At 47.2% G+C, this 21,265-nt stretch overlaps 10 protein-coding genes across 10 annotated transcripts; all 10 read right to left on the bottom strand.

Annotated features, from left to right (window-relative positions):
* Positions 1 to 68: 68 nt before the first annotated feature.
* ARB_02181 (uncharacterized protein) lies at positions 69 to 1,388 on the bottom strand (the record flags this gene model as incomplete). The annotated part of the gene is made up of 2 exons (XM_003011581.1): positions 69 to 768; positions 835 to 1,388. The coding sequence occupies 2 exons, from the start codon at positions 1,386 to 1,388 to the stop codon at positions 69 to 71; spliced, it is 1,254 nt and encodes a 417-aa protein (XP_003011627.1).
* A 258-nt stretch (positions 1,389 to 1,646) lies between these two features.
* On the bottom strand, positions 1,647 to 2,433 carry ARB_02180 (uncharacterized protein; the record flags this gene model as incomplete). The annotated part of the gene is made up of 2 exons (XM_003011580.1): positions 1,647 to 2,066; positions 2,110 to 2,433. 2 exons carry the CDS (start codon positions 2,431 to 2,433, stop codon positions 1,647 to 1,649), a joined length of 744 nt encoding a protein of 247 aa, XP_003011626.1.
* Positions 2,434 to 3,228: 795 nt separating this feature from the next.
* On the bottom strand, positions 3,229 to 3,699 carry ARB_02179 (uncharacterized protein; the record flags this gene model as incomplete). The annotated part of the gene is made up of 2 exons (XM_003011579.1): positions 3,229 to 3,568; positions 3,596 to 3,699. The coding sequence occupies 2 exons, from the start codon at positions 3,697 to 3,699 to the stop codon at positions 3,229 to 3,231; spliced, it is 444 nt and encodes a 147-aa protein (XP_003011625.1).
* A 250-nt stretch (positions 3,700 to 3,949) lies between these two features.
* Positions 3,950 to 5,043, bottom strand: ARB_02178 (uncharacterized protein; the record flags this gene model as incomplete). The annotated part of the gene is made up of 3 exons (XM_003011578.1): positions 3,950 to 4,549; positions 4,610 to 4,930; positions 4,990 to 5,043. The coding sequence occupies 3 exons, from the start codon at positions 5,041 to 5,043 to the stop codon at positions 3,950 to 3,952; spliced, it is 975 nt and encodes a 324-aa protein (XP_003011624.1).
* Positions 5,044 to 8,895: 3,852 nt separating this feature from the next.
* On the bottom strand, positions 8,896 to 9,246 carry ARB_02177 (uncharacterized protein; the record flags this gene model as incomplete). Its single annotated transcript, XM_003011577.1, has 1 exon — positions 8,896 to 9,246. One exon carries the CDS (start codon positions 9,244 to 9,246, stop codon positions 8,896 to 8,898), a length of 351 nt encoding a protein of 116 aa, XP_003011623.1.
* A 637-nt stretch (positions 9,247 to 9,883) lies between these two features.
* On the bottom strand, positions 9,884 to 10,465 carry ARB_02176 (uncharacterized protein; the record flags this gene model as incomplete). The annotated part of the gene is made up of 1 exon (XM_003011576.1): positions 9,884 to 10,465. The coding sequence occupies one exon, from the start codon at positions 10,463 to 10,465 to the stop codon at positions 9,884 to 9,886; it is 582 nt and encodes a 193-aa protein (XP_003011622.1).
* A 1,429-nt stretch (positions 10,466 to 11,894) lies between these two features.
* ARB_02175 (MIF domain protein) lies at positions 11,895 to 12,959 on the bottom strand (the record flags this gene model as incomplete). The annotated part of the gene is made up of 3 exons (XM_003011575.1): positions 11,895 to 12,458; positions 12,524 to 12,796; positions 12,879 to 12,959. 3 exons carry the CDS (start codon positions 12,957 to 12,959, stop codon positions 11,895 to 11,897), a joined length of 918 nt encoding a protein of 305 aa, XP_003011621.1.
* Positions 12,960 to 13,944: 985 nt separating this feature from the next.
* ARB_02174 (uncharacterized protein) lies at positions 13,945 to 15,902 on the bottom strand (the record flags this gene model as incomplete). The annotated part of the gene is made up of 3 exons (XM_003011574.1): positions 13,945 to 15,233; positions 15,320 to 15,619; positions 15,677 to 15,902. The coding sequence occupies 3 exons, from the start codon at positions 15,900 to 15,902 to the stop codon at positions 13,945 to 13,947; spliced, it is 1,815 nt and encodes a 604-aa protein (XP_003011620.1).
* A 196-nt stretch (positions 15,903 to 16,098) lies between these two features.
* ARB_02173 (uncharacterized protein) lies at positions 16,099 to 17,868 on the bottom strand (the record flags this gene model as incomplete). The annotated part of the gene is made up of 2 exons (XM_003011573.1): positions 16,099 to 17,613; positions 17,680 to 17,868. 2 exons carry the CDS (start codon positions 17,866 to 17,868, stop codon positions 16,099 to 16,101), a joined length of 1,704 nt encoding a protein of 567 aa, XP_003011619.1.
* An 838-nt stretch (positions 17,869 to 18,706) lies between these two features.
* ARB_02172 (bZIP transcription factor (LziP), putative) lies at positions 18,707 to 20,997 on the bottom strand (the record flags this gene model as incomplete). The annotated part of the gene is made up of 3 exons (XM_003011572.1): positions 18,707 to 19,596; positions 19,657 to 20,938; positions 20,992 to 20,997. The coding sequence occupies 3 exons, from the start codon at positions 20,995 to 20,997 to the stop codon at positions 18,707 to 18,709; spliced, it is 2,178 nt and encodes a 725-aa protein (XP_003011618.1).
* Positions 20,998 to 21,265: the final 268 nt, after the last annotated feature.

Raw genomic sequence — 21,265 nt, 5'->3', positions numbered from 1 at the left:
CGAATTCATGTTCTTCATGTTGATACACTCATACACTTCATATATTATTATATAGATACAGACTGGCATCAATAGCCAGCATTCTTCAGTCTCGCATTCCGTCGTTCTTCCTCCCTCTTTGCGTCTACACGGCCCAGGAAGTCCATCCGGTCCATATAGCCCTCCTTCGCCTTGCTGTGTACATCTAGGTCGTCTTTGATGCCCTCCCGGTCAACGTACGCGGCCCAGTCGAGTTTCGACTTCATCACAGTGTTCAGTTTGGGGCCCTTGGCTGTGTTTCCTTCTTCCCCAGGTGTCTCGACGGCAGCCTGTTTCTCCCAGCTCTTCTTGATAGCGTCCGGCGGGTTAGGGTCGAAGCGGGAGAACCGTCGGAGCGGTCGTCGTAGCGGCTTTTTCACCTCCCCATCCCCATCCGCCTTTGAGTCTGTATCTGTAGCTGTATCTGCTTCTCCTTCTGCTCCTTTAGCCTTCTTCTTAGCTGCATTCAATGTAGAGAAGTAGAGCTTCGCTTCAGCAGAGTCCTTCGGAACGACTTTCTCCTCAGTTATCATTTCCCCAGCGAACTTGTACGTCCGCCGTATGGTTATCATTTCTTCCAGCGGGAGATTCGAGGACGTAGCTTGTGTTTCCCCCGTGATGCTATCTGCGTTATTGCTTTTCGTCTCATTCGCCGCACTCTGTGTCTGCGGCCGGTTCATCTGCTGCCATATTGAGTCAACGTCAATTGTAGCGCCATCGGTTTTTGCCAGTGCCTTTTTCTCTTCTTGCCTATAAACAGGAAAGTTGTTTCAATTAGCTGCTGATTCTTATAGATAGAAAACACAGGACACATACACCCTCATGCGCATCCTTCGAGTGCGAACAAATCCTCCCTCGCCACCCTCATCATCGTCGTCTGTGTCAAAGTCATCACTTTCGCTGCCTGCTGCACCGTTTGCAGCTCCACTGCCAGTTTTCTGGGCCCGTCTCTTTTCCTTTCTCTCCTTTGCACGTCGTATCATAGCTTCGTCTCCGGACTCCAGCTCAGGTTCCGCGAACTCCTCGTCACTGTCCGCATCCGCCCCATTACCTTCACCAGATAGTCGCCTCTTCTTCCTTGGCCTCTCGCTGTCCACATCTCCTCCTTCTCCTTCAGCTTCTGATGCGCTCTCCGCCGCATCTTGAGCTGCTGCTTGCTCGTCGAAGTCTGAGTCTTCCTCCGAGTTGTAAGCCTGGGGATCTTCCTGGGGTATAGCATCAGCCCCAACAGCTGCATCCCCTCCATCCGCACCGCCATCTGCGCTTATCCTACTCCCGCGCGCCATCTTTGCTCGTTTGTTCGTCTTTCTTGCTTCCTTTCGACTTCTTTTCCCTGTCGGTCGCTTTGATAAAGATAAGAGATTAGTCATGGCTTAGTAAGTTAACGTATCATAGTTTATCCTTTCCGTCAAGTTATGTAATATATTAGTCATCCTTGTTACCTAATACACTGTCAGGATTAGTCATCCATCCATTGTTCGAACTCTGCAGTCTTCGGCCCATGTTCCAAGATACAATAATAAACAAATATCAGACAAGTTGCGGTAGAAAAGTCCATTGAGTGAAAGAAGAAGACATAAGAAGATGACGTGATATCGAAGACTGTTTAGGTCGTGGTGATACGCTGCCTACACTGCCTCGTGATGTTTCTCTACTTGTGATTCAGCAGACGCAGCGAATCTTCTCTTCTTGTTCATCTCAACCTCTAACCACCATCCGCAGCCCGCTGAAAGACATGATAGGAATTGGACCGCGATCAAGACACACAGGATGGCAAGAGACGCGCGAGTCTCCCTGCAAAGACGGCCGAAGTTGACTACCGGAGATATTGTGGCCCCGTCGGAGTCAACGCCCTCGCCGAAGCTCCAGGTGCATGTCCACGAATTGAGCGTCTGGCCTAGTTGTGCCCCTCCGTCAGTGTAGTGGGGGTTATACGCTATCACTGACGTTGCAACAGCTGCTACCGAAGCGACAAAGCCGGAAAATGCAATAATGGTGATAAAAGCATTTAGCAAAAGCACTCGGGATCGTGGCTGTCTTCCATCAGTCTATACACCCGTGGAGAGGCGCACAAATTGAAGAGCAACTTACAGAAGGCATAACAGCAACAACGGTATAGGCTAGGTTGAAGACAAGCAGGATAGTCCCGCAGACAATGGTGGCGGTGCTTGGACCTAGGTCCAACTCCTTTGGCCAAAGAGAAAGCCAAAACTTGCTGTATTTGACTGTGCCTTTGTAGTAGTTGAGTGCATGGCCTTCACTACCAACAGCTGCTGCTGCAAGGACAAGCGAGAGTGAGGTCAAGGCGATGCGAGCCCAGTGGATCATCCGGCTTCTTGCAAGGTATGTAGACTCATCACGGTCCGACGCTGCGGAGGGAGCATGGGAGCCTGCAATGGAAGCTGTAGGCGACATTTCTGGAATTCGGACGTAGTTTTTGAGCTGGAATATTTAACGAATATATTATAAACAGTTATTCAAAGCGGCGAACCAGCACCGGGACCGAAGAATGAAAGATATAAAGAGCGAAGGAAAGAAGAAGAACGTATGCAAAAGAAAATTGGCCTGCAATGATGGGAGAGAGAGAAGAGACAAACCGAAGAGAAGAGGAGAATGTCTGCACTTTATCGTTTTTTTTTTTTATGCGCTGACCGGCTTTGACTCTATCTATTCTACTAAAGGCTCCTCGCACGAACGCAGGATCCAAAAATAGCCCGTGCATTGTTGCTCAAGAACTCTGTATGCTTGCATGGAATAATGATATTCATGCAGCCAGACCACTTTACGACCAGGGTCCGTCCCACCGCGATGCCGCGATACGCAATTCATTCGCTGGGGGGGATTCATGCATAGGAAGCATGACGACCATGGGCCAATCATGTCTTGTATGGGCGGTCGTCCAATGCAGGTCGAAATCTTGTCTAAGCGCCGGGGACCTGCAGACCTTTTCTGCAGAGATGACTGGCTGATGAGCTTGACGCCGGTGGTTGCAGGGATCGTTAAAGAGGAAAAATAGTGAAGATAACAAGTATTTAGATTTTTCTTTACCTATGCGCCTGCTGAAACGCTGTGTTCTACTGGGAGATTGGTAAACGCATACTCCGTACACAATAAGTAACTAAGGCGAGGGCTTTCATCGGACATAAGTATAGCCGGCAGATGTGAACATATCCAGAACAGAGTATTAAATAGCAGTTGCACAGGTGCTTATTAGTTGCACCTCAAACGGCCAAAAATGAGGCGCTGCTCAATGACGAGTATCTCAAGAATTTCTAGCCTGGAGACTACACTCTTATTTAAGGCCTTGCTCTGTCTGACCAAGAGTTCTTTGTGAGTGACGAACCTGCCTCGCTCCCTGAGCAGAACGGCCAGCTGTTGGGTCTCTTGGGGCGAGAGGTAATCTTCTGTCTTGTTCAAGTACATGAGGATAGCAATTCCACAGTGTTTTTCGATGAGATTTGATGCCTGAAGTGTCCTGATAAATGGCTGTCTCTTTCCCCAGTCTGAAGGCTTCCTAGATGCATTATCAGGATCGGGGTCTATCAGCCAGCTAGTCGAGCCGTTAAAAACAACTTACTTGATTACAGGGGTAGGCCAGAAGAAGGAAGTAATGTACTTTGTGATTATCTTCGTTAGGGCCAAACACGAACGTGATGGTTCTGTTTCAGCTCCTGCCGCCATGGCTGTGTAGCTAGTTTTTCTCTTCCCTCACTCGAAGGCAGCTGTAAAAGCATCAGTGCAGGTGGGTAGCAAGGAACTGACAAGCACAACTGCGCCAGGGAGATGAGAAGGCCATTTATATTCTCTGGGATATGCGGGCAGACTTTATCAGGCTTATGACGGTATTGACAGTTAGCTCGACAATTTTGGAAAATGTTAAAGTTAAAAGATCATAGTTTTTACCGTGGTTCCTCAACCCATATACCAATGATCACTTTGAGAAAGTCGTTGCAACACCCTCGAGTGCCTGCACCTCTTCAGGGTTTATTCTCTTCCCTCGAATAACGCCGTGGCCATGTTCGGATTCACCGGTTCCGCTCGTTCGTTCCAGATGCAGCTTAGCCCTGCTATTAATATACTCTCTTCTCTCCCCCTTCTTTTGATCCAGATCCATCTCACCGACGGATTTAGGAAGCGTCTGTAATTTCGTGCGTAGTTGCGTCAACACGGCGCGAAGAGCAGGTAGTTGTGAAAGAATGAAGGTCGTATTGGTTGTAAGGGGAGTATGGGACGGGCCAGCACCTCCATCTCCCATCCGTAATTTCTTCGCACGAGGGTCAGAGAGCAGAAAAGAGAGGTTGGGAAGCTGCATATCTGCGCTACCATTTGCACCTGCAGAAACAGTAGCCCCGTCGTGGTTCTGCTTCACAGTTGCAACCATAGACCTCAGTTGAGATAAAACCGCATCATTCCTCGCACATTCATGTGTCAACATACGATTAAGCTTTTTTGTCTCTCGGAGCCTTTGCCTCTGTAACGTCAATGACTCCTCAGTTGGAGCGCCCTCCCGAGCTGGCTCAAGTGACAACCCCTACGTATAAAACATTCAGTCGTGAGTCGGCTAGACAGGTAAAAGTGGGAAAGATCTAACCTCATGATGGCTCAACCGTATCCATCCAGTCAAGTCTTCAGGGACCGTTAAAACATTTCTCAACACGTAAATTTCAAATTTATCAAAAGCTTTGTCGACAGTCGCCTCCAGCAGAGTCTCGAGCTGGTGCAGGCCGTTCTCTATTTCCAGTCTAGCCTCAGGGTACTGTATGTTGCCATCGTCATCCGTGTCCGGGATAGTGCCGGGCCCGTGTCTGAAACCTAGTTTCTCCGGAGGCGTTGATTGAAGCCCATCTTCAAGGCTCGATATCGCCTGGTAGATGAGGTTGTTTACCGAGTTGATGACGTCGTCGATAAGAGACTATTATTGTGCAATGAGTTAGCGTGATGGAATGGCATATCGGTCAAATTCACGCGTACCAGCGGCGTATAGCTGAAGTGCTCGGTGAGCAGGGCCGTCGATGCGTCGTTCATCGTAGCGGAATGTGCGAGTGCATTCCGGCTTGTAGCTTGTCACTTCTGCTTGATGTTGCTGTCGCAGAGATCTGTTGGTCAGCGAGCAGAAAAGTGGGGCATCGCGGTTGCGCGGCTGTTGGCGCGGCTCTGGGCTCCGCCAGTTGATGACTTGGCTACAAAGTGCTATTGTTGAATATTTAGCTAGCTATCAACTAGACGGCCGAGTTGCCTACCCTTGAACCCGCTACTATCGTTTCGTCCACTAAATCCAATATCCTGCAGATTGGGGTTCTTGGGCATGTACTTCCATATATCATCGTTCTGCACCTTTTGAGAGAAAGAAATAGTTCAGGGTATTGACCACCGGCCAAACTAAAAGGCCTGAATACCCGTGGAACCTTGGGCCGTATGCTGTGTGCGAGCCGTACGGAGTGGATGACATAGTTAACCCAAAATATCTTCCCACTATCCAGATTTAGTTTATGACACAATGAACGCCACTTGGTTACGACATAATTATTTAAACGGTCTACGTCCACAAATAAATAAAAAAAAAAAAATAGCAATATAGCTAGCTGAACGGAACGAGACGAGCCACCAACGGGACCAAAATAATCAGCACATCAACACCACCAGATTATTGAGAATCGACGGAGGACGGCGAGACCACGAACCGTGCCCAAGAACCAAGCCGTGAGACGAAGCGAAAGCGGAGATGCCAACACCTCGTTTTACGGGGATTTAGCGAGATGGATACTGATTATCCTAGACATCCCCTTGATTTGTCCTAAGGAAGGCAGGCCGTAGTTAGTGAGACTGCGATACTTAACATTATACCCAGATTACCAAATTATAACAGCCAATCCTTGAGTGCACATCCTCCCGAGAGAAGCATTTTATATTATAAGCAGGTACCCTCACAACCCAAGACACGCTGCCAGAAGCAAAGAGTGATCTGTCTACCCTATAACAACCACTTCGCGGTGCCCTGGACTGGCTAATGCTATGTGATTCATGGAATCTCTCGACCAACATTAGGCAGAACAAATAACGCTAAATATTAGCAGCATTAAAAGACCCAGTAGTAAAATGTTATGTTGTTATGGCACTGCTATGATTGTGATTTGTCTGCGTGTGCTCACATGCTTTTTTTGATTCATATTCTGCTCAGCCTATTACCCGATCCATCACCTTGCCCATTACCTATATGATACCCACGCATTTTCTACCTTCTCCAACCACATACTTCGCAGATTTTATCCCCTGTGATGACTTGGATTCTGAGGGCCACATCGAGCAAATTCCCAGAAATGGTTGTCTGCCTAACGGCCGGCATCAAAGTTACCAACTAGACTCATCATTGCCCAAGGCTCAGAGGTGGAGTACATTTATCACTTGCCTTTTTGTTCTGCCAGCATTCCCAATGATGATATGGACTCTGAGGGGATAGTTTGTTGTTCCTAGAAATAAGGGCTGTCAGCCAAATGTTCGGCATAAAAGTCACGGCGCGGGACTCATCATTGCCAGAGTCTCAGATGTGGAGTGCATTTATCACTTGCCTTTCTGTTCTGCGAACAATCCCAATAATGATATAGATTCTGAGGGATATCTTGTTATTCCTGGAAGCAAGTTTTGTCAGCCAAACGGCCGGCATCATAATTACCACAGGGGACTCATCATTGCCCGCAGTTCTGAGCTGGATACATTAATCACTTGCCTTCTGTTCTGCTAGCAATCCCAATGATGATACGGACTCTGAGGGATGCCTATACCCATTATTCCTAGAAGCAAGGTTTGTCGGCCAAATGGCCGGCATCAAAGTAGTCATATGAAACTCATCATTGCCCGAGGTTCAGAGGTATAGAACACTTATCACTTGCCTTTCTGTTCTGCTAGCAATCCCAATGATGATAAATATTCTGAGGGATACCTATACCTATTATTCCTGGAAGCAAGGTCTGTCAGCCAAATGGCCGGCATCAAAAAGTCGTATAAAACTCATCATTGCCCGAGGCTCAGAGGTATAGGACTCTTATCACTTGCCTTTCTGTTCCGTTAGCAATCCCAATGATGATAAATATTCTGAGGGATGCCTATACCTATTATTCCGAGAAGCAAGAATGGCCGGCATCAAAGTAGTCATGCTAGACTCATCATTGCCCAAGTCACAGAGGTACAAAACACTTATCACTTGCCTTTCTGTTCTGCTAGCAGTCCCAGTGATGATATATATTCTGAGGGATGCCTATACCTATTATTCCTGGAAGCAAGGTTTGTCAGCCAAACGGCCGGCATCAAAGTACACATACTACTCATCATTGCCCGAGGCTCAGAGGTATAGGACACTTATCACTTGCCTTTCTGTTCTGCTAGCAATCCCAATGATGATATATATTCTGAGGGATGCCTGTTATTCCAAGAAGCAAGGTTTGTCAGCCAAATGGCCGGCATCAAAGTACACACACCACTCATCATTGCTTGAGGCTCAGAGGTTGTGAACACTTATCACTTGCCTTTCTGTTCTGCTAGCAATCCCAGTGATGATATATATTCTGAGGGATGCCTATTATTCCTCAGGTTTGTTAGCCAAACTACCACAGAAAACTCATCATTACCCGAGGCTCAGAGGTGAAGAACACTTATCACTTACCATTCTATTATGCTGGTATGTGATATCCCCAACACTCACTGTGATGGTTTGGATCCTGAGGGGTATATTAGGGAAGAAAGGGAAACATAGAGAGTCCGGGGTATGTGATGCAAAATTCCGAGTGGAAAGACTTAAGAGTCAATATTGAGCGAGGACCTGCTAATAGAAGCTATCGCTAACCGTATAGATTATTTTATTTTATTTATTTATTTATTTTTTTTTTTTTTTTTTTTGGCTATAAGCCGTGTTATGTGACTTGATTGAGACAACGGAGCAAGATTGAAAATATTTGGAAAAGAAGTGGACTCTATAAACAGGAAGAAATGATATGCTTGTTTACAAACTTCCCACAATGCTTCTGCCATTGAAATATACAACGTTCTCCAGGGAAGGAGCGTCCGGTGAGATATTAATATATGCAGGTGCATTGGTCCTGGGTCGTGCCTGAAGATGCAGTCGGTGTCGCCTTCTGCTTTGGCAAGAGAGCTCCTGGTGACCTTCTTGGGAAGGTAGCTCTATTCAACTTACTTATAGATTGCTACGCACACTTAATGAACGAAGATCTATTCTGAAATGATATATTGGTAAGACCTGCATTCTTGAATGTATAGAACTGGGTCGGTCGTGTAATCATGATATTCCGCCAGGTACGATCCCTCGTTCGTGGCTTAAAAATATAACAAATTGGCTACTTAGGCAATTATAGGAGTGTACCAATTAACTAATAGTTTACACATCGACATACGTGACCCAATATGAGAATCAAGTTCTAGCTAATCGGTTCCATTACTGAACATCAGTTTGATGGAGCCGAAAACTAGTTAACCAATCAGCAAGCTGCCCTGGAACCTTAAAGAAGTCAAGCTTCGCGTGTAAACTCTCAGCCCCACTATTTTCCGACAAAGGCCCCACCCAGTTGCCTCCCGCTTGGTTAAGTATCAGCATTTTTGACGTCTTAAAGAATCAAATCTGCCTACTTTACGGAGTACATCCTCATCAGCTGGCAAGCTCCGTTAGGAGTTCAAACAGCTAGCTGTGCGCCTTAAGTATCCATTAAAAAAAAAAAAAAAAAAAAAAAAACGGGACATCTGATGGAGATTAAGATGGAGTAAGCGTGTGATTATCCAAAGAGAGACTGCTAACTTTCTTGAATCTTGAACTGTGGTTTAAGCGTCCTCTGCGGTTTCATCTATTGCAACTGTAACTTTTGCTCTGGCACCTTAGTTGGTCTCTTCAAATGATTTGCATTCTGGTCCTGGGAGGGTAACTAGTTCATTAACTGATAAGAACTTAATTAGGTAGAGTATTTCTCTAACTCTTCCGTACTTGCGCTCCCTATATGAAACGAGGTATTGGGTACCGAATTTGCAAGCCTCCTCAAATGCAGTGACCTTGTTGTCATGACCCGCACCGATGATACAAAAAAAAAACAAGGTCTCATCGTTCTCCATCTCCGGATGACAGAACGATCCTTCAGCCTTTTGGCAAGCTGATTTCGTGTCTTCTTCACTCGGCTTAACGCTGCCTGTGCTGTAAACGGAGCAATCATACTTCTGCTTATCTTGTTGCATTAGCCCCCCACGAGCTAGGACGCCGCCAGTAAAGATACCAAGTTCTAGCAGATAAACGATCGCGGCGAGTTTTTTTTTTTTTTTTTTTTTTTTTTTTTTTTTTTTTTTTTTTTTTTTTTTTTTATTGCTAGGGGTAAATATTGTTAGGAAGCGGGTAATGGTTGGTACATCGATACCTGTAATATACACTAGAAACGTACCTTGCTGGGGGACTTTTGATCTCGAAGTTCAACGAACTATACCACATGACGTGCAGATTGGTATAGGTGGAAGATGGCAGCGGTTGTGAGAACTATGTACGGAGTGACAAAGCCTGCCGCACACTACATAAGATACCAGCCATACTGTGCCTAAAACCGAGGTAAGAATGCCCATATTTGGGCTGGCCCAAGATAGGAGTAATCGGCGTGCCTGGCAAAAGACCGCCTATCAACAGTCAGGATGGCCCTCGCCTCCTTCATCATCAGGTGTAAAAGAGAAGTATAGCGGGAGCCTGCCGCAATATTATTCTCATCAGAAGTCAAGCATGAGTTGTGGGTATGCTCTCTCCAGATCCTCTGTCTATGGATGGCCGTCAGCAACAATCAAACAAAGACCCCACCACAACCAGCAGAATGGGACTGGAAAAAGGGTGTTATTATACCTCTAGATAATTGCTATGCTCAATATCTGCTCTTGTAGCCGGCGTAGCCATGCTAGCAGCATTATTCATGCGTTTTTCTTCAATTGCTCTGCTTACGGCTTCGGTGGCAAAGCTTTCAATATATTTCGTAAATAGCTTCACTCCGTCTTTCGTTATCCGAGTTTTCTTCTTCTTGAAGGCGACCTCGTGCAGAATGGTGGTGATAAGCTTATAATCAATTCGTGGATCAGAAGATTTATTATCTGCTGGATGTTGTTTTGGCCCGTCCACAGCAGTTATCTCTGCAAGTATGTAGTCAGGCTCCTCGGAAGAGGACATGTCGTCCATTTCCGACATTTCCTCATCTTCCAGGGCGATCGATGAGCTAGCCCGTGGCGTATCATTCGTCTGCTTCTGTCTTTTTGAGGCTGTCGTTGAGATAGGAGTTGTTTGATCCTTTTCCCCGGCTGTTGAGCGTCTCTTCAGGGGCGGCTTTTGGCCTGTTTGCTTCTTGGTCGTCTTCGTCGCGTCTGGAGTCTGCAGGCTGTACTTTTGCGGGCGGCTGAATTTCTTGCCCTTGGTCTCAACTGGGGCCATTATACGTAATCGCAAATTCGCAAATTCGCAGGCAATACTCCGTATCACAAACGCTGTCTTCTCCTTCTAGCATGGATTCCTGCTTGTACTTCTCACTGTTTTCGATGGTTTCCTCCCGAAGTTCCCAGTCATGGCCGAAACGCGTAGTCACGTGATTAATTACTAAGCGAAACGGAGTTAAGTTGTTACGACCGAGGTATGTCAGGTGTTCCTAATCGGGATATAGTTATGACTCCAACTTGGACAGCTTGAATCAGCTACGCATCTTCGACAACTTCACAACGAAGAACAAAGGAACACAATAACAACCGAAGCAACTTCTTTACCGTGGTTTTTTGATGTGATTTCATTTTGTCAACATATGGAGAATATAACCGAGATAGAAGGAGATTTATTCCTGGCTCCCGAAGGGGCTGCTCTTATCCGTACCTCTTTCTATGCCATTCACAGTTATATACCCATACACTAACCCACTGCTTTATAGACGCATGCAATTGTCAAGGATCCTGGGGGAAAGGTATTGCACTTGAGTTTAAGAATAGAGTATGATCCCGGTGCCCATATACCCCTTATCCAGCTCAGGGCATGGTATTGAAGACGGTATTGCTGGTGGTTCTAATTCTCTTTTTTTTCTCCCGCACTCTTAGTACCCAGCGGCATACCAGATTTATCGCTCATATTGCTTGGACCTTCTTGCCAATCCTCAGACGGGACTCCATCCAACTAATGATACCAAGACTGGAAATGACACCAATAACGCTATACAGCGAGTAACTAAACTTCCTGAAGGGACAGCTTTAGTTATACCACCACAGCCAGGCGATTATGATCCACAGGGTTTCCACATAAGCGCTGCTAGGGGTGGAGGACGCGGTCGGGGTCGGGGTCGGGGCAGGGGCGGAGGTAGAGGAAACGCAAGAACACATAATTCATTCCCCCAGCCAGCAGGCAAACGGCATTGGATAATATGTCTCTTTACAGCTTGGCACTATGCTGCTGGCAAACGTAACCCTCCCAATGAGATTATTGAGAACACGGCTACGGCTTTGGCAGACCTAAAACGCCAGATTGACGGAGGTATGGCGGATAAGGATAGTACTTTAAGGGATGCCGGGCTATGGTCCTGTCGTATTAATGCTGGGCTATTTGGAGTTGACTGGGAGAGATCCAAGAGTATTATGGCGGAGTCTAGGTTGAATATCAAGGTTGTGTCGCCACCATTGGAGTAAATAGAAAATAATATGGATTGAAAGAAGATCAATTTTAGGGTAACTATGTCCCGCAAAGAAAATAAGAAGCCAGCTTGGAATTGTGGTATAGGTACGTTGTGTTTGACCTGGACTTCGATGACCTCCCTGCCAGTTTAATAATTATACATTTCTCCCGCCCACGCCTCTGGCCGGAGCGATGAAATTAAACAGAAAGAACTTTAGAACGCGGAATACTCCTTAATATCGGGCTCTCGGACCTTCTGTTTCCCTACTGAACCCCCGTCGGAGTCGATATCTTTCTTCGATTCCCGTTGCTTATCACCCTTCCAGCTAACTTGACTGGTGAAGCTAAATCTAGATGTCGATCTCTTCAATAGACGTGCAACAGATGATGTTGACTTCTTTGAAGTACTCGCTTTGCGGGATGCAACTCTAGAGTTTTCTTTTGATGCATTTTCCAGGTCGATGACTTTTTGGTAATATGTTGTTCCACCTGTCCCGAAATGGTGTTCATACGCGGGGAGAAGTCTGACGATACCATGAGTTGGGGGGATATGCATTGCCGCGTGAATTTCCTGCTGGATAATGGAGGCATAGCGGTAGCTGCGCCGCGGTGTCAACAAGTCACATAGAGCTGTCACGAAGACGATGTAGGCTGGCTCGTCTCCAAATTGACACGAGATCTTCACTTCATCGTCAAGTGTAACCGTCACGGGACGGCCGTCAAATAAGACTTTCAATTCTTCTACTAGTTTTGATATAGTGTCAATGGGGTTGTCAACCTAGAAGACGAAATATATTAACTATTGCGCTTAGATAATGCTGTGGCAGATCTAAGCGGCAATACCGCAGGGGAGAGGAAAAGCAGTACCTTCTTGTTTGTTCTTATCTCGACGAGGATTTGGGAACCGAGGCAGACTCTCTCCCTGAAACCTGGATATGAAGCTCCCGATTTGAACTCTTCGTTCGCACGACACCGTTCGGCCTCTCTTATACTGCTCTGTTCTGCCGCGATCATGTCTGATAGGTTGGGACTGCCGCTGCGGCTGCCCATAAAACCGCCGCATCCCAGGTCTCTCGCAACTATATCTTTTTTCGAAGGGCCAGAGGCCGTTGAAGACTGGACACGTCAAGTCAACCCCTCTGATACAATATGCGCGCCCCGTCGGAGAGATGAGCGGTAGGAAGCGAAAGAGACTTACAAATGTTATGGAATGGCGAGGAGATTTGGGTTCTGGCGTCTTTGTGCGCGCGCTGGAAGGGAATTTCTCACAGCCATCCATGGCCAAAACGGGGTCAGAAGCAACCCCCCCAAGCAGTCTCAAGGCAAACAAGTGGTATCGGAGAGCAGCGCTCGAAAAACGCAGTCCTAGAGAGCAGACAAGGCTATGAGTGAGGCGTGAAGCTATCGTGGCTTGACTTGGTGGAAACGCAGGATTTGGAGAAGGAAAAAAAAAAAGAAAAAGGAAGAAAAATAAAAAATAACAAACGAAAAACACAGCGAAAAGATGGAGTGTCGTTGAAATCGCCCAAAGAGGAAACACCCTTTTTCTTACCTTGCGACTTCACGACTCGCACGCGACGTTTGGTTTTTGCTCTTCTCTGCCTCGACCGCAACATCCAGTATCGCTACGACGCTTCATAACAGCATAACACCACATCCATCCATCCCAGGCTGCGGTGACAGAGTCGTTGCGTCGAGGATGTTGCGGTCAGCTGCATTTTTCCCTGTGATGGTTTGTTTAACGACTGCTGGCCAGACAACGAGTAAGGCCCTTGTTATAGGTCACAGCCATGCAACCACCCACCCCGCGAAGGGATGACCACCGCCAAAGACACGCAAACATAGTTTAGCTATAGGATATCAAGGGCAGTACATATTCTCCTGGGTCTGCATTCGGAGACTTGGGCCTCTTGAGAATCGTTGTCGAGAATTGCTCCTGTGGCTAGCTATATTAACTAACGGTTAGTAGTTACCCACTTGCACTCCCATGAAGAGATGCTCCGTTTAATCGCAACGCTGGAGCTATAGCTAAGTGGAGAAGACATGGGATAAACCAGGCTAAAGGAAGCACAAGTATCCCCTTGTAGTTAAGGGACGGGGAAACAATACGCATGAAAATTCGCCATCCAACGAACTCCGCTAGTTAACTTCTGGCTTCTTATTTTGAGGCTTTACTTTTAAGCTATTAGGTACTGAAGAGCCAGGGGCAGCGCCGGATACTTGTCAGAACAAGAGCTACCATTGAGCCTAAGTGAGAATCACCTCTAGCACTCGTCTGGAAAGGGCCACATTTTTCGAGCAGCTTCCAAAGGCATATAGTGCGCCATCTCCTTCACATATCTCTCCAATGCATGCCTATTACGCTGTTGTATTTCGGAAAAGCTGAGCTCTGGGGATACCCAACCATCTGCATCTGTCTCAAGGTAACTCCTTGCAAACTCCTGGACGTCATGCCAATTCCGATACTCTTGAAATAGACCTTCGATTTTCTCAAGCTCACGGCTAGAGAAAGATACTGGGCATTCTCCAGTAAGAGAAAACGCAGCCCACGACTGGTAAAGTTCAGCAAGGCAAACCCGTAGGCATATTGTGCCTTCAGAATTTGATTCGCCACAACGGACGAAGAGTTCCCTGAAAACAGTCGGTAGGTTCAGGCTTCGATATACGTCTTGGCTATGAAGAAAAGATTGTAATTCATATGACTTCGAGATAATCGCATCATCTCGTATTGAAGACGCAAGTCTCTTCTCGGCTTCGCCAAGTTCCTCAAAATCATGCGGCAGCTGTGGTTGAATGGGCCCGTAGATATACTCGTCTCCGGGTTTGAGGAAGCTTGGCCAGTTTGCTTGCAGAAACAGAGGGCCAATAGCTATATACTGCCAGTCAATGATCGAAACGATCTCTGTTGGATCATTGTCTGAAACAAATATATTCCCCATGTGCAAATCAGTGTGCCACAATGTTGGCCTTGAGATAGAGGCGAGATCGGCGCTCCTTGACTCTAATGTTTTGAATATAGTCATTGCATTCTTGAGGTCGGTAATCTCCTCATCAGCACAGTGCTGGTGGTTGTAAGGGCGGTAATCTCTTGCTGGAGAGGAGGAAATCCGGGTTATTTCCCGTCGAGCGAGGTCAGTGCCGTATTCAGAAAGCGAGTCCCCTAATACGAGGTTAGGAGCTGTTGTATATTGTGTGACTGAGTACCTACATGGGCCTGAATGATGTTCAACTGATGACCCTACTAGTGTATTCCAGGATCGTTCTGCGGAGGGCCCAATACAGTAACGTTGATCTGGGTCCAGAGACTTGCATAGTGGTTGGCAATGATTCGATATAGCGGATTCCCTAAGGTAAAGGCTTCCTGATACCGGGAAATGGATGGCGGCCAGCTGTCTCTCCAAGTCTACCAGGCTTCTTACGAGAGCGAGTTTCGATGTGCCATTCATGCTTCCCCATTTTTTGTAAAGCTGAATTCCAGGTGCCTTTTCCAGGATGATATACTCTCGTCCAACGTCGTTAGAAGCGTCTGAATTCCATGCAAACACATCCGGGACTGGGATTGTGGTATGTTGCCGCACTGTCCAAAAATTTCAGTTTATTATATATAATTGGATTGACCGTGATTTCAATGTTAGTTACCATATTTCAGAGTTGCGACCTCTGAGGATGTAGAATCCCTAGCAGGTCCAACTACTCTTGATGGTAGCTTTGCAACTACTTCCGTACCATCTGCCTTTCGCATCAAGAGCGCTTTACAAAAGCCTCCCTCCATCTTGGAGATAGATACGATGGGGGATGTAGACGGCCCGGCAGCAGCGGCCACTGCACATAGTCGGGGAACATCGAACTTCAGATAACGCTTTTGTAACTGCTGTTCTTCATTGATTAAAAACCGTCCATTGGTATATTTGAACAGCTCTTCTTCGCCGATAGGCTTGCCTGTAGGATGTCAGTTTTATAAGCCAGTTAATAGAGTAGCCGGTGAACTGCACAGACCACGACATGTTATCGAGATGCTCCTCGCCTGTCTCGTTTTTTCGTGGTGAAAGAATGTTCGTATCAGGTTTCTTCGAGCCGCACAGCGCTGTGGTAGGGCTAACATGAGTCTAGGAAGGTTGATTGTGACAATTGGTGTCCTTCGGTGATTAAATGAAGCGGAATAGAAAGTTAGTTTTGGATTGGATGATAATCGGTAGATTCTCGGCAGACAGGCCACAGACATGCTACAGTTATCATCTTCCGCAAATGGTTAGATACCGAAATGATCGTCCGCGGCGAAACTGCTTGCAAATCAATATCTATGTATTCTCTATCTTATATGCTGCTCTTTTATCCAACTCCAGTGACTATATACAGAGGGTATCCTGAACAAAAAATGTATAACCAAATCTACCAAACAAATGTTTCGGGGTGCCTAACTATCCACTGACCAACGGGTCAGGGGTGATAGTAACATTATTCTCGTCTCCTTTACCATTAACGGGCTCAAGACTGCTAACAGGAACTCCATTTCCATTCCCATGTTCCCCCTTAACAGCACCAGCCTTGATGTCAATAAGCTGTGCTTCCTCAGCAAGCTTATCCTTCTTCTTCAACTGCAATGACCCAATTTGCAGTGCTTCTTCAGGTAGTGGTCGGATATATGGCTGACATACCCACCAAGGTCTCTGATACTTCTCCATCGTCGCCTTTGATTCCTCCGATTTGACCACCCCCGGTTTCGAGGCGGGAACAACGTGCTTCCAGTCCGGGTTTTGCTCATATTCCTGCATGCCTTGCTTGACAGCGTGGTCAACTAGTTTGACAACTTTTTCAAAATTAGGCATGTCTCCTCCGTGACAGCGTGCGAGCGCATCCCTGATGTCTGTCCGGTGCGAGACAAGGTGTCGAAGGAGTTGGAATAGATGGCCTTGCATGGAAGATAGATTGGTTGATGGAGTTCTCTTCGCACGTTTTCCTTGCTTCTGTTTCTTCCTAGGGGGTTGTTCGCTTTCATCTTCAACAGCTTCATCTGTCTGTATCTGGCCATTAGATTCCGAAGCAGGTTCGTCGTCTGGATGATATAGCGGTGCTCTCTGCGGAGGATCCTGTTCGAGAACATATTTATAAATAATATCCATGTACCGTCGTAGGACATAGTCAAGCCTAAACCCCCCTCTCCCGTCTCTGCCACGCCAATACATCCTCCCTTCTTCGCCTGGAGCTGGAGGCGTCGAGAAGATCGTTGGATCCGAAAGATTGCCTTCTGCACTCATCACACCGTCTGCCCCTGTAACCTCCAAGCAACGACTAATATCACTATGATTTAAAATATTCCCGTTTGCGAAAATAACAGTCTCAGGGGGTAAGTTATCTCTCAAGTATCGAATATACTCCCAGTTCGCCACGCCGGTATTATGGCCCTTTTGCTCTCTCCTCCTGCCATGCACGGATAAGATACTCGCACCAGCAGAAAGAATCATACGCGCATACTCGAGTGTTTTCTCCTTTGTTTCAAGAATCCGGAACTTGGCTGTCACTGGTATCGAAAGCTCGTTATGTAACTTATTGATAAGTTTGTATATTAGATCTGGATCCTCCTGCAAGAAAGCACCATAGTGTCCTTTCTTTGCGATGCCCTGAGGACATCCGAGATTCAAATCAACTGCATCGCAGTGTGCTTCAACATGGCGCGCAGCTTTGAGCAGCTCATCTGGATCGTTGGCGCAAAATTGAACGATGAGTGGTCTGTCGTGCTTTGGGTTTCCATCTAGATACGGCTCCGCGGTGGTTTCATCAGTGCCGACTGTTTTGGCCTGGCGTACTGGTTCAAAATGCTGTGTGCGGTATGCGGGCGCCTCATTGAAGAATCGGGCGTGGAACATAGGCGAGTAGGCTAGGATGGGAGTAGGATTTCCTTCTCCCATGAACGAACGAGTGAGCATTCGCCAGGCCTGGCACACATATCATACGATTCTCAGTAAAGATTCAATCAAGTAGTATCAGTGGTGGAAACGTACAAATTCGGATCTATCTACCATTGGTGCAACGACCATCTTTGGGCTGCCTATACTCTCGTAGAATTCACGGCCATGTAGCTTCTTCCTTGACGGCTTAGGTTTCATTTCATTAACAGCCTGTATTATCCCGGGAGGTATTGACCCAGACTCAACACTGGTGTCGACTGTGTTTGCGTTCGTGCTCGACATAGTTGCTATTTTTATTTGGCGGAGGTGGAAACGGGGAAGGGGAATCGTTGGCCTCTGCAGCAGGGGGCGCCGCCAGAAGCTGAACCGGCTAAAATTCAGAATTGCGAAGGGGTAGAGAGTAATGCAGGGCGATGAAAAAGTGTAACGGCACTTTATATGAGCATCCCGATCGCAGGTGTTGTGGGATGAATGATGTTGGTTTGCTGCATCGATGCGACCAAAAAAAAAAAAAAATTAGACATCGAAAATGCCAAGACATGGGAATGATTTAAGGTTTGGAGATAAACTTAAATAGGGTCGCTTATATAAGACAAGAAGTCCCCTGAATATCAATATGCGGGAAATGGAAGATCACTGTGTATGCGAAGGAGTTGATATAGATAGTTCACTATCTCAAGAAACCTATTGCCTGTATGCAGGATCCACCCACATTGGCCCCAATAATGTAATCGAGAACTGACCAAAAGAAAAGGAACCAAAAGGAATTAAGACCAGATTTCGACGTCTCGAATAGACGGACCATTTTGACTAAGAGGGGAAAGACAAGGGAGGGAAAACCAACTCACAGAACGAATAAAAACGCCGATTTGACCAGACAAAGGAAAGGGTGCAAACGAAGAGGCACGAGGGAATGCTATTCTATAGTAACCGAAGCAAAATAGAAGGGGAAAAAAGGACAGGAAAGAAACAGAGTGGGAGCGACGAGCTGTGAATGTTAGGAGAAACAATGACAGGTACAGGTAGATAAAGCAAGATATAGAAAGGGGGTAAAAAATTCGTAGCGGACATCAGACTAAGGGTAGTATGGTAGTATATAAATTTGGGTGGTTAAAGGGAGTTAGACAAAGTGGGAGGTGGCTTGGAAGATATAGTGGCAGGACGCTTCCATGTTGGCGCACAATCTTTCAAAATCGCGATTTGTGGTAGCACTGATCTCATCAGAAGTGTTGTTTGATGAAGAGCCTTCAACAACAAGCTCAATCTTGGAGGAGATATCGTCTAGCTTAACAGTGGTGAACACCTTGTCGGAGGTTTGATCGGAGGTGGGGGGTGTGCATGGCTGATCAAGGTAAAGGGCAAAGCAAGGGTCATTCTCATCGATGTCAAGATCAGCAGCAGAAACAGGGATAGAGGCTTCCTTTTTAGGAGCTTCCAAATTGTCAATGCCGAAGGACACAGTGTCGATGGAAGGAATAACTTCTTTGGTTTCATCAGAGGTCACGGGGCCAACAGAGTTGGAGCTTTTGCCCGTGATTGCCTCCATGTCCAGAGATGGGCAGGTAGGAACATCAACAACGGCAAACACGGATGGGTTGGTGAAGTTAAAGTCAATGCCCGAGTTCCAACCCTGGTCATTGAGGTCAATCGAAGCGAAGTCAAAGGCTTGCTCCGGAACGACCGGAAGGCCCGTCTGTAGGTTTGGAACCGATACCTCCTGGTGGGGCTGTTCGATGCCTTCTTCCTTGGTCCCGGTGGGCTGACTGGGAAGCTGAGGCGCTGGAGTGGTGTGAGTTTGGACCTGAGGTTGAGACTGAGACCCTAGGTTTGGTGGAAGGCCGTTCGCAGATATTTCGCTAAGCAAGGGCGCAAAGTGAGAAGAGGAGAGGAGCATGCGGGTGAAATCGGTGAGTCTGGCATTCTCCAGAGCTAGGGCGTTGTTTTTCTGGCGGAGCTCGTTGGCTTCATTAGTCTTAGCAGCCACCTCGCCTTCAAGCTGGCCAATATACTCTATTGAACTAAGTTAGATAAACTGAACGAAAATTAATAGGAGTGGGAAGTACGACTAACCTTTACGTCTTGATCGGAAAGCACGGGCTGAGACCTTGTTACGGAGCTGGCGTCGTTCCTTGCTGCTGAGTTTCTTTCCTTCCTCACTTGCAAGCAATCGCTCGTCCTCATCCATATCTTGCTCATCCTTCTTGTACTTGGTAGGTTGGGGGAGACTGCTAGTCTGTTCAGTCTCTTCCAGGCTGCTGACACTATTTTGTCTCATCTGTTGAAGTATGTGGGAGATCTTCTCCTGCACGCGCGGATCCATGTTGCGGTTGAATTTACTCTGAGGCCGATTCTGATGAGCCTCGGGGGTTTGTCTTTGCTGTGAAGATTGTTGCTGGTGTAGTGGTTGTTGATGGTGTTGGTGTTGATGCTGTTGTTGTTGTTGCTGCTGCTGCTGCTGCTGACGCTGAAGCATCTCTTGCCTTTGCTGGAGGGCAGCCTTAGCTCTGGCGGCCTGCTGCTGATGGATGCCAGGATAGACACGTCTTGTCTGGTTTGCAGCGGCAGAAAGAGGAATCTCCTGAGCACCAAGTGCACTTGGGTCAACAAACTGGGTCTTGTTAGCCTGAGAGGGCACGATGTAGGCATCTGAGTCAGCCAGATTCTCATCGAGGTCCATTTCGGTCGAGTCCTTTAATGGTAAAGTGGACAACGAATTCATCGGTTGTCCCATTCGGCCATAGACGCCGTCCACAGGATGCACCATGCCCATGGGGTCGAAGCCATAGTTGTTTAGGGCGATAGTGTTAGCAAGGCCGCCTGGCGGCAGGCCGGTTTGTTGTGTGTAGTGAGTGTATTGGTGACTTGGGGCAGTGTATTGAGGCTGCTGAGGTGACTGTTGTTGTTGCTGCTGCTGCTGCTGTTGTGGTTGCTGCTGAGGTTGTTGTTGCTGGTGCTGGACGAAGCCATGCTTGCTCGCAGTCTTGCTATCGGAGTTAGCAGGCGAGACCGAAGGTGAGGGATACATAGTCGGCTCGAGGTTGAGAAAAGAGTCCATGTCTGCAGCGACGTCGTACGACTGCGGCTGGCTAGTGAGAGGAGAGAGAGTCGGCAGCATTTCTCCCATCGCAGCCATGATGACGGTTTCTGCAGTCAATTGTGCGGTCTCTGTGTCTGTTTTGTGGTCCTTATATCCAATGTCGAGGGCAGTAGAGATGGTAGAGAGGATGCTGGTGATGGAAAATAGGGTGGTTGTCGATGTTGACGTTGATGTTGATGTTGGTGTCGGAAGCTGGACGAGGTTGAGATAAGGAGCAAAGAAGGAAGGAGCCAGCGAAGAAGTTAGGCGCCAAGCCTTCCTTCTTGGGCCACGCGTTTCTTACTCTGCTGCCTGTGTATCGTGCGTACCGTCATGTAACGCCCGTAATATACGCTTAGGCTCGACTTCGCCCCCCTTTGCCCCGCCAGCCCCTGAACATTCCTGCCCTGCTGGCCAATCACGGCATTCCCTCGGCCTCCCGTTCCACCTATCTGTGTATGCAATAAGCAACCTAATTATAGAGGACCTTGTATTCGCGATACCACAATACCCACGATACCGCAATAACCAGGCCGCCATCGCACAAATAATGACGACAGAGAGAGAGAGGTCCTCCATATATTCTGTATACAAGAATTTGGT

This window comes from Trichophyton benhamiae (genome assembly GCF_000151125.1).
Source record: "Trichophyton benhamiae CBS 112371 chromosome Unknown Abenha-G-c-31b08.f1, whole genome shotgun sequence".
In the NCBI taxonomy this organism is placed as follows: Eukaryota; Fungi; Ascomycota; class Eurotiomycetes; order Onygenales; family Arthrodermataceae; genus Trichophyton; species Trichophyton benhamiae.
Note: the sequence above shows the minus strand (reverse complement) of the source record. Positions and strands in the feature narration are given on the sequence as shown.